General features: G+C 47.7%; 2 protein-coding genes and 1 non-coding gene across 3 annotated transcripts in view; 2 read left to right on the top strand and 1 right to left on the bottom strand.

Moving 5' to 3' along the window:
- Positions 1–1,977, top strand: part of CNN01250 (conserved hypothetical protein) — a 2,170-nt gene extending 193 nt beyond the window's left edge. Inside the window, exons 2-9 of the mRNA XM_024658391.1 lie at positions 105–207; positions 309–374; positions 450–602; positions 713–793; positions 854–952; positions 1,010–1,112; positions 1,172–1,224; positions 1,693–1,977. Of these exons, the coding sequence (XP_024514053.1) occupies positions 105–207; positions 309–374; positions 450–602; positions 713–793; positions 854–952; positions 1,010–1,112; positions 1,172–1,224; positions 1,693–1,874 (840 nt within the window). The 3' untranslated portion in view covers positions 1,875–1,977. The remainder of the gene's footprint in view (positions 1–104; positions 208–308; positions 375–449; positions 603–712; positions 794–853; positions 953–1,009; positions 1,113–1,171; positions 1,225–1,692) is intronic.
- CNN01240 lies at positions 1,280–1,387 on the top strand. Its single transcript has one exon. It is a non-coding gene; the product is annotated as a tRNA-Lys (tRNA).
- Positions 1,978–2,024: 47 nt separating the features above from the next.
- Positions 2,025–11,141, bottom strand: CNN01220 (conserved hypothetical protein). The gene is made up of 28 exons (XM_024658390.1): positions 10,588–11,141; positions 10,294–10,536; positions 9,232–10,242; positions 8,132–9,182; positions 7,968–8,079; positions 7,671–7,912; positions 7,580–7,625; positions 7,484–7,527; positions 6,888–7,421; positions 6,589–6,839; positions 6,222–6,539; positions 6,135–6,169; positions 5,946–6,086; positions 5,517–5,898; positions 5,428–5,461; positions 5,210–5,375; positions 4,866–5,151; positions 4,768–4,816; positions 4,536–4,716; positions 4,399–4,489; positions 4,210–4,347; positions 3,558–4,160; positions 3,265–3,501; positions 3,110–3,214; positions 2,688–3,055; positions 2,479–2,633; positions 2,387–2,429; positions 2,025–2,329 (listed from the first exon to the last, which is right to left on the bottom strand). Exons 1-28 carry the CDS (start codon positions 10,966–10,968, stop codon positions 2,080–2,082), a joined length of 7,497 nt encoding a protein of 2,498 aa, XP_024514108.1. The 5' UTR covers positions 10,969–11,141; the 3' UTR covers positions 2,025–2,079.
- Between the last annotated feature and the right edge of the window lie 26 nt (positions 11,142–11,167).

Raw genomic sequence — 11,167 nt, 5'->3', positions numbered from 1 at the left:
GTTGAAATGACATAGTGGCATTTTAACATGTGATACCAATCAGGGTTGCTCTTCGATTCATCAGTCTCTAGCGCTTGTGGATGGCCACTGATATTTCACTGCAGGATGGGCAGACCATGGCGACGCAAGGCGGCTCCAATCTGATACAATCGTTCAGTCTTCCAGGAGAATCTCAGAAGGCCGCCAATATCTTGAGAGGCTTCTTAGGTGAGTATTGTGTTATTTGATGCATAGCTATAATGATCGACCTGTTGCGGGCGTGTCTTGAAGATTATGATGCTGATTCGATTCGATCCTTAACTTCATAGCTGATCCGGCACATCCAGCCACTGCCCTCAATTCTATACCAAAGGCTGTGCTCCAAAGGGCCAAAGGTAAGTAGGCCCATTGGCACCTTCTCGATTATTATGTCTTATTGTTCTTGGCTAACTTGCGTTTGCTTGCTTCAGGCCTTGCTGTATTCACTATCATCAAGGCCGGTTTCGTATTTTCCGGAAAGGCCGGTTCAGGTCTTGTGGTAGCCAGGCTGCCGGATGGCAGTTGGAGTGCACCAAGCTGCATTGCCACAGCTGGTGTCGGGTGGGGGTTGCAAATCGGAGCGGGTCAGTGTTCCAGTCAATCAAACAGACGTAGACCAAGCGAAATCCGATTTTCCATCACTCCAGCCTCAAGCTCTGCTGTAGTACTTGGTGCTGACAGAAGTTGTCTCTAGATTTGACAGAGGTCGTCATTGTGCTCAACTCTGATGAAGCCGTCAAGGCTTTTTCTCGCGGGGGAAACATTACCATTGGTGGTAAGTCCCACGTAAACCACCGAGGTCAGAGAGTATCATTGATGACGATAATTTCGGCAGGTGGTATCTCGGCTGCCGCTGGTCCCATTGGAACTGGAGGGCAGGTCGCTGCTTCCTTGGCCAATCCTGCTCCCATGTTCAGCTACAGTCGATCAAAGGGTAAGGCTCTTCGGTGCATAGCCGCAAACAGTAGGAACTAACGTATGTTCCTGAAAGGTCTCTTTGCCGGTTTGACCTTGGACGGCACAATCCTTGTGGAGAGGAAAGATGCCAACAGGAACTTTTATGGTAGTAGCATCTCTTCAACAGATATCCTTGCGTAAGTCCATCTGACAAGACGGGCCTCCTTGTATTATCGGACTAAAAACTATCTTATAGTGGCCGAGTACCTGCTCCTGAGATTGCGTCTCAGATGTACGACATTATAGAAGGTAAGTTTGGATTCCTCTGATAACAATGTCCCAGAATAGAAAAAAGACACCGAAAGCCCCCGTGGCGCAATCGGTAGCGCGCACGACTCTTAGAGTCTGCTTGAACCGGTTACGGGCCATCATCTCAATCGTGCGGTTGCGGGTTCGAGCCCCGCCGGAGGCTTCTCTTTTTATTTCTTCGCTATACCTACGTCTGCACAATCTCATGCTCTTTGTTGGATCATTTATCCAAAAACTTAGCGAAGAAAGCGCATGGAAACGGTCGAAAGCAGGGTGGGCGCGGAGGGATGTCAAATTTTTTGGCTCGTGCCTGAAATTTGTCCGCGGCCGACCGTCTAACTTATCTTCGCTTGTCACAGTCGTCTGCTTTCCGCATGCGTATCTCTTGCATGACGAGCCCCAGCCCCTCGCGGATACTTATTCAAAGTGATATGAAAATGAGCACGTATGCTGACGTTTGCGCACTAGCTGCCGAGGGAATCGATGAGAGCGGCGTTCCAGAAGGAGGCTATGTGCCTACTGCTACTGGTGAACACGCTCCCATTCCAAGCCCTTCTACTGGCTATGCCACCACGCCCGGATCTGGATCAGCAACTGGAACGGCACCTGGTAGCAAGACCGTATTTGACGCAGGTGCTGAGACACATTAGTTACGTCCGTATGCCGATATTGGACGTCATTCGAGTTAGATGGTAGTAATGTATTGATGGAACACTCTGGGCTTTTGACTTTTTTTCCTACCGGACGCTCTGAGTCAATATTTTGAGGGAAAGGATACAACAAAATATTCATTGTGCTACCAGCCTTTTCATCCAATACAATTAATTTTATTCCAGTCCTTTATATGACGCGACATTACGTTGTAGCTTCAGGGTCGCCTGAACCTCTTCTACTCGAACCAGGTTGGCTGGGAGTCCTTGCGAAGGATGGGCGACCGCTTCGAGAGTCGTAAGAGATCGATGGGCGCCTTGAACTTTGACCCGATGGGGGTATAAGATTATCTCGACGATAATTAAGGAACCCTTGAGCTGAAGCGATCGATAGTTGAGCTCGGCAGGAGTCACAATAACGCATAGTGAACGTCTCGACATGAAGCGCATGGGTCCTAGGTCTACAAGTTAGTCCCGCACAGATCACTGCAAAGCCGTTCTTGGTCACCTACCCGCAAAATGCACCTCCGCACCCTCCACAGTGGCGTTTGGGCTCTATAACGTTTGTCAGCGTAGACTATGCATAGTGAACGACATGTCTCACCAAGAAGGCCGAAATGCCTAGTACATCTTTCAGCCATGCAAGTATGAGAAGCAGAGTCGGCCACATGTCTGGCGTGACCGTCGGGTAAAGACCACTGGTATAGAGAGAATTTCTTCTTTCCCTCACTAGGATTGAATGCAGCGTAAAGTGTCTCGCTGTAGTCGGGTCAGATTACTTTTTAGTTATGAAGTTGGATTTTAATGACTCACCCAATAAACTTTACCGAACAGCAATCACCTCCTTCGTGATCATCTGAACGATGGATCACTCCTTGTGGGATGAGTGCCCAAGGCATCATAGGACCCGGGTTGAAGACGTTGATCTCCCCTGGGGCACAACGGAAAAGAACAATCCTCGCACCAACTCCAGTGACAAACAGGGCACCGAACTTTAGAAATTCTCGATTCAAGAAAGTGATGCCACCTGTAAACTCGTCCTCGTAAGGCTCCTCGGAGATTTCGGATTCTGCGTCGCTCTCGATGGAAGAGATACAATCGCCAATACTGATCGAGGCAATTTGGTGGCCGTTAAGTGAGAAAAGAAATACGTGTTTTCTACTGGCCACGGCAATTAGGCCCTGGCGAACAAGCGGTCAGCTCGGCGAGACATATGTCCAAGAAAAGCGCCTCACATCAGCTTCGTTGATAGCGCAATATTCAATAGACTCCTTTTTCCCGGTCTGCAAAGTCCTGATATATCGCAAACGATTTGTATCCCATACCATAGCATCCCCGTTCTACGAGCTTCAATGTCAGTAAACTGATCTGTACCACCTGAGCCACTTACCTCTGCCCCGCTAACGAGTATACTCCATGATGTGTTTGCAGCCAAGCAAGTTACTGGACGAGAATGACCTCTAAGAGTCGCTTCACGCTGCATTGTCACGTCTCCTCGGCGATACCCCGCACCACTGACGTTGATACGCCACGCAGTGATGACACCAAGCGATGACACAGTGAGAAAGAGTGAAGATGATGCGAAAACTGCATTCACAGGGTATATACCCTCACAGAGGTAGACGAGCTGGACATCTTGTCAGTTGGAGTCACTATTTTGAGAAAAAGAATACCACAATTTACCTTGGCAACGACATCTTGGTAGTATATTCTTACAGAACCATCCACGAAGCCATACTGCACTGTCAAGTGTGAGGAACCTGGAATAGACAGTCTATATCTTTGTGACAACTTGGGCTTCGTATCTGGACCGGAAGGAGGATCAATATGGTCTATCGAAGTTATTGTCTCAGTGATAGGGAGTATGCTCCTAAGCATTAATTGCCAGTGCTCCGCTACGCCGAATCGCACACCCACGGGTAGGTCACTTTGCCCGCCGAGGAAACGGTGCGGATGAGGGGATTTGAAGATTTGGTTTGGCGTCTGACCGAAGTTGTGAATGATTGCTGTGGAGGCTGCCTTTTCTTCTTCGTTTTCAATGTTTTCCAGGTCTATGGCACCTCGATATGATAAGGGATGGAAACAATTAAAGGCAGCCGGGTCCCTTTGTTTATAACCGAAAGTAAGGTCGATCCAAGATGCGAGATGGCGAGAGACATAGTCAGACTCCAGCGCTTCCCGGTGTCGATGGATGAATAAATGAGGGTCTCCAAGCGCCCAAGGTGGTAGGGCAACATCGTCCACGGCTTCACCAGATACTTGTTTTCTTCCAAAGTTATGGTGATTCTAGCAATACTTCAGTATTCCGCACACAGGCATTATTGGTAATACTCACGAGATTCATCAAAAAAGCTGGCGAATAGTAGAATTCGGGGATTAACTCTCGCACGTCGCCACGATTATCTGAAGAAGCGGACACCCAAGCCCTTGGAATGCTTGAGAAAAGACGATCAGCCAAGTCAAAATTACCGCCCTACGGATAGCAGTCAGCGACAGTTTCGTTTTCATTGGAGGGTTTACACACTTGTAAGGCTAAGAATATCTCTGTAAAGGGGGAAAGACGAATCATGTAGCCGCAGACGATCATCGATGAGCTATAATGTGTTCCATAATGGCTGCGAAGACGTTAATTCACATCAGTCTTAAAGTAGGATAGCTTACAAAGGTTTTTCACCGACGCTTTCTGTCGCAGCATAGCGCTCCATGGCCTCTTCTCTTCTGGCTAGTGTCAAAGCACCCATGGGGAAACGAAGATTTCTAAAAGAGGATTCCGTCTTGAGGTCCAGATGGTCTGATGAGTAATCCGCTACAACCCATGGGAACACAGGGTATTGAGTGACGTCTAGTCAGGTGTATTAGCGTAATTCAGGTAATGATGAGGAAAGCGATTCACCGTTGGGCGTACGATTGGCATACTGATTTAAAAGTTGCAAATACGCAAACTGATATCACATGTTAACACGCTTGCCAATGTTATCAATGAGTACTCACATTGCTGATTTCCCGGTTCTGCCATTTCTTTTGCAGCGCCTCCAGTTGTTGTTCGCTCTTATCCATGGCCTTTGCAACTGTATCGAGGACAAAGTTACCAATGACGCTCTTCGATATAACATCGCGGTGATCCTTCTTGCTGCTGATCTTCTGCACGACGGCTTGTCTTTCCCTCTTGTCCCGGAAAACAACAAGGAAGTTGCGCTTATCAGAGAAGTAAAGCTCCAGGGCCACATCGCGGAAGAGAAATGCACGTTTGTTATTCTCAATAATTTCATTGTAAGGCCTACGTGGTTCACGCAGTCAGTCACAAGTATCAGGTTTAGCAACGCCATGTTACATACCAGCAATGACTCGGCTGGTCATCAGCGTCCAGCTCAACAAGTGTACCCGAAGGAATAGACAGGACGTCCTTTTGAGCATCCTTAGCGTCGATGACCTCTCCACCGGGAGTTTGAAGCAATCCGTTAATTAGGTAAAGATTCTTCTTTCCCAATATAAGAAGACCGGCTAAGATGAAGGGTCAGTCTCAAAAGTTACCTCAAAGCCGAGTAAGACTCACGACAAGCATCTACTCCTACTATCCTCACGATATTCTAAGGCCCTCCCATAATTAACAAGGACTCGGAAGATAAACAGGTCAACACTCACATGTGCTTCCTCTACCATATCACCGGGTCTCAAGCTCTTAGCTATTTTTCTCATCTTGTCATCTCCACGTTCTTCAATTTCGACAAATGATTCCTCCTCTCCATTCTCTGAAACTGCATCGCTAGCCGGTGTCGAGCCCGAGTTGTTGAGGATCTGAGGGTTGCCTGGGCTATTGTGACCTGCGATAGGCGTAGACACCATCTCCTCTTCGACAGGCGTGTCTTCTCCGAGCGCCAAAGCAAAAGGATCTTCCCAAGGGGCGGAATTAATACGAGATACAGCAGATGAAAGTTCGTCCACTGAAGGGATTGCGTCACGAAGCTTATGGCGAGTACGAGTCATGCCCTGCTCAGGAACATTATCTATTCGCTCCAACCGTGCTCTATGACTTTGTTAGGAGGGTAATACCAATGATAAAGTCTGGCGTACCTCATGCGAAGAGGTCCTTCGCTCCCATCTAAACGCCAAGTAACGCCCCCGTTGCTCTCCTGCCACAATCCGTTTTCAGCACGCAGTGTCGCAGCCTGTTGAGGCCAATCAACCTGAGACAACTTTTGCCAATGTTCTTTCCTGTACATCGGTCAGCAAGCGGTTCTCCCAATCGACGATTATATTTACCTTTCCAAAGTCATTTTGGCGTGACTTTGGAAATCCTATATAGCCCATTAGTCTCCACCGGATATTGACAAATATTAAGGCACCTACAGTCTGAATGATAATCATCTTCCATGCCGCATTCTTGTCTTTTCCGCCTTCCAAAATTGACTCTCCTGTCAACACTCTCTTCAGTGGTACCCATTGTTCTCTGATACTTTTCGACCTGGTGAATCCAGACATTCCACCATCAGTCGAGGGTCTTCTTTTTGGGAGAGGAGAAGCGATGCCCGTCGAAGTGCCAAGGCGGCTAGTGAAGGACTGTCCAAAGTAAGACGACGCAGGAGGGGACGTGGGAGACATGGCTAATGAAGAAGATATTTTGGGAGATGAAGGGACTGTTTTCAATTGCTCAATCAAGAGTCTCATCTGCACACATGATCAGTATCATTATACGCCTTGCACCCTGTGTACGAACCTGTGTAATGATTGCCTTTGGCAATTTGCCTTCATCCACCAGGACGGCTAGCCAACCAGCCACAGCCTCTCGTTGGCCTTGAACTATATCTGGTCGACCATTACCTGATACAGCAGCGAAATCGGCGATGTTGGGCAAAAGGTTTTCAATCTTCTTATACGTGATGCTCTTGCGGAAATTGGGATGGGCTCGATACATGCCGGTTAACACTTGAAGAAGGGATTTCAGGCGATCGTCCGGTTGTGATGGGTCTAAACCGCTAGTCAATGACGACACCTACAAAGCTACAATCTACTTACCAAAGTTCGAAGGAGGGAAACCAGTAATCGATCTGACGGAACTCATAGTCCCAGATCTGGTTCGTACGACTTGTGGCCTTCCCCCACCTTCTTCACTATCACCGGCGACCTGCAACAACCAATCCAACGCGGCCAGCAAGCACATTACCATTTGAGGCGATAGAAGCTTCTTTTCAGGTTCATCCCCCAACACCATTTTCATCACAATACCTTGGATTTCAAAGGTCCAAACGGGCGGTAAAGTTCTTGCTAGCAATGCGAAACCGCCTTCAGACTCAAAGGATCTCTGGAAGGTTTCCAAGCCTGGTGTCATAAAACAATGCTGAAGTAAATCCAAGCATGGAAAAACAACAAAAGGTGAGGAATTAGAAGAGAGGAAAATGACAAGTAGACGATGCAAGGCGACAGAGCGATTGAGTTTGGTGAGGCGAGTGGCATTATGGCAAAGTTCAGCCAGTTTGGCAAGGATCAAGGCTGCAGGAAGCTGGTAAGGAGGTGGCTCATTGGAAACAGTGACCGAGAAGGCCATATTGTCTAGCATTAGGGTTAGATTAGCTATGACCGGGCTAATCTTATGTAGGGAGGGCGAGACCCACTTTGACATAGAGCCGATACTAAATAGGAGAAAATAGGTTTTATGCTATTATACAACGTCAGTAGCGTCCCAAGCCGATTGATAGTAGTAAACTCACCCGTTTTCACCGCTCCAGCGGGCTTCTAACGCCAACTGAAGAGTGTCTATACAGTGTTAGCTCACAGACATAAATGCCCGGCAATACTCACCAACGACGTCCGGTACTACTTCTATAGCAAAAAGTCCCGACCTTAGAGTATATAACATTTTCTTCACCATTGCAGACTTCTGGAATGTGCGCAAGATGTTGAAACGCTTGTGCTTCGACGTCACTAAAAGGTGTTTAAAATGTTGAAGATAGTATCTGATCACGTCGTCAGAGGCGTAAGACCACAACTCAAATTCAAGTCCGAGGGCCCGATAAGCGACAGAATTATGAACAGTGGCAGAGCTACAACGAACTTTCATCAGTAAATCTTTGCGGAATTATCGCATTGCCAACATACCCTGGCTTGTCCATGTTGATTCCGAGCATGGCCATTATGGTTTTCGTGCAGACCTCATCCAAAAACATTGCAGCTTTGGGCCTCAAAATGGCCGCTAAGAGATCAAAGCCATCTACAGCAAGTGTTTCTTTAGTCAATCGTCTCGAATGAAGGGTCGGACCTACGGATCCTTTCCATTTCCTCACTGATTGACCAGCTATCCTTAATTGCATCCCTCAAAATACTCAGCGTTGCTAAGAGCTCCTCTTTGGTCTGGCTGATGGCAATCATCTTCAGAATCACCAGTCCTCCACCCACAGCTTGTACGCTTTCATCGAGATTGGTCGACTTGAAAGGCTGTACGTTACCAAGAAGCTTCACGACTCCGTGGCGAAGCTGCTTAGCTCTGTAAGGATGTGGGATGGCACCATTCACACATATGTCCTCGGATAAATCATAGTCTTTGGCGCTCAAAGAAAGGATAATGGATTCCTCAGGAAGAACATACCCGGAACGGATAGCACGGACCAAGATGGAGCTACTAGGGTGCGCGAAGAGCCGCTTGTCCTTTGCAGACTCAGCAACTCTGTGAAGATAGATGTTGATGGAAGTCGCTCCTTCATAAGTGAGGAATCTACCCATAGGTTCTTGAAGGTTGCCAGTATATCGAGGGCCGAGGTGGTGCATGAGAAGCACTAAATCCTCCGGAACGGCTTCTTCCAAGAACAGTACCCGTCCAAGCATCCATTCATTTTCTTCTTCCTTACCCACACTTCCTTCTTTCACTGCCTCCTTCTTCACATCACCACCTTGATATTCCTTGCCTATCGACAGGTGAATGGCATCCGCTGTGATATCTTGCTTGATACCCTGCGCGACAGGAATAGGAGGAGTAGTGGACGGGACGGGGAAAGGCATACGCATGGCGCCCACTCGAACGCCATTGATAAAAATTCTGATTTCACCTATATCTTGCCCGTGGGGCTTGCGACAACCTAGCGCAAAGTGAACCCATTGGAAATGAGGGACAAGAGCGTCAGGCGCAGAGCAGATGACCTCGTGTTCGCTGGAAGAATGCGAGGGCTGAGTGGGAGAGGAGGGAGTATGTTCAGTCGATGTGATAGCAATTTGAGAATTTTCCAAAATACGAATCTGAAAGAGGGGTTCGTTACTTCCTTTTTGCGAAAGATGAAGAAGAGTGAGGGGCTGATTGAGCTTGGAGATATGAATCCAACACTATGCTGTGTAAGCTTTCTCCAACTTTATCATTAGTAAAACAACCCACCGAGAAGTTAAACCCTTTATGACCGTTCATCCAAGGTCTTCCCAGCTCTTCCAATTCCAAACCGCCTAGATTATCCCCGCAACCGCCCTCGAACACAAACACATCCGACCATTTTGACTTAACAGCATGACGTATAAGGTCCAGTACCTCCGGATGAAGGCTTTCATCGTCTTTTGCAGTTGTGTCGATTGTATTGATGTGAAGATTTGGTTTACCCCTAGCGGGGGCTGCAAATGAAGGGAGATTGGAAGCAGAAGTAGAATTGGGTGTTTTAGGAGAGGAGATCGAGGGGGTGCTCTTATTTGATGTTGAAGCCGGTGTCTCGACAGCAGTAGGTTTTGAGACCTCGTTTGTTCTCCGCACAAGGCCAAACAATCGCCAGGTCACCTTTTGGTCAACGTTGGCCTCCAACATTCTCTTCAGCAACGCCAGATATATAGATCTCAGTTCCTTGTTTGGCCCCTGCCATTCCATGATGGCTATTTCCTCCTCACTCTCTTCCTTCAAATCCGGACCTTTGATCCACGGGAATGTGATCGCGTACTTCCTCTTTTGCTCAGGACCATAAAGGCGCTCGAGAAGGAACTCTGACAAGTCCGGAAGCTCAGAAGCCACGGTAAAGAGATTCGGTATAGAGGTTTTGACAATGATGAGAAGGACTTGAAACACAAGTTGAACAAGCTTAGCTTGTTCAGAATCCTCTTTGCCCTCAAAGTCTCCCACCGCATTATGTTCTCGACACTTGCCTTTGGAACTTTCCCCTTGCAAGTACGACCACAGTAGTTTCAAAGCTCCGCTTGTTGATGAGCAAATGACAACGTCACCTATACGAGAAGGAATGTCTGACAATGAGATTTCTGGGGATTCGAAAAGTGCTGTGAAAGAGTAATTGTTTGAACAGACATGAGCAAAGAGTTGAGCGAGTATCTGTGGACTGAGGAAGTTGGGAGAGCTCGATGGAGGAACTAAGCGGTACAGCACAGGCAAAAATGCCTGATACCCTCCATTTCTCTACGTAGCGCGTGAGTGAATCACCGATAGCTTATAGATAATGAGACATACTTCAAAATGTGCCTTACTCACTCTATCACCTAAAGCCCAGCTCAAAACCTCAAATGCAAGCCGCACACCTTCTTTTCGCTGCACCTCCTTTACTTGCCATTCCTCTTCAGGGGTCTCCTCTTCTTTTGGTTCCCAGGTCAATCCATCATTTAAAGCCAAGAAAAGTGTCCTGGCGCCAAGGTGACGCCGGAATGCCCGGCGAGTGTAGAAATCACTTGGGATGGAGAGAAGCTGGGCAAAATTCTTTCCCATCTCCTTAGCTTTTAATTTTTGTGTCATATAGTAAGAACTCACTTCAACATAGCGCATGACATCTGCCTCCTTATCATCATTTCTCAAGGCTCTGATAATTCCCACCACTCGAATAGCCGACTCTTCGGTCTCATCCTCATCTTCTTCATCCTCCACTCCAGCATCGAAGGCCAAAGACCATCCACTATCCCCTGGATCACTTCCTCCGTGGCCGGATTCATGACCAAAAGCTGCTGTTCCAGGACTTTTGACCCTCATCCCAGGTACAGCCGGCGAATGACTTCGGCCTCTGACAGCTAATCGAGACCGAGGGCGTGAACGGGCTTGAGCTCCATGAGGAGTTGCCGATCCGGAAGATGGGGTTGTAGATAGTGGTGTAAGGGACTCTGGTGGTCGCGTGAGGTCTTTGATGAGCTTGAACATGCCGATGAGTGCCTATGGCGAAAGAAACTATAGGGATGGTTTGTAGTTGGCCGATCTTCTAATCCTTTCCTTTGTACAGTCCTAGAGCTAAGTTCAGGACTTGCAAGGATGTAGCTGTCGGGAGTTGATGGGGTTTAGCAACCCCGTTTGACTGAAAGGGAATTTCTAGCTCAGGCGAGGATATCAAATGAAGAGAGAT

This window comes from Cryptococcus neoformans, assembly GCF_000091045.1.
Source record: "Cryptococcus neoformans var. neoformans JEC21 chromosome 14 sequence".
In the NCBI taxonomy this organism is placed as follows: Eukaryota; Fungi; Basidiomycota; class Tremellomycetes; order Tremellales; family Cryptococcaceae; genus Cryptococcus; species Cryptococcus deneoformans.
The sequence above is the reverse complement of the archived record's forward strand: the minus strand, read 5'-3'. Positions and strand labels throughout refer to the sequence as shown.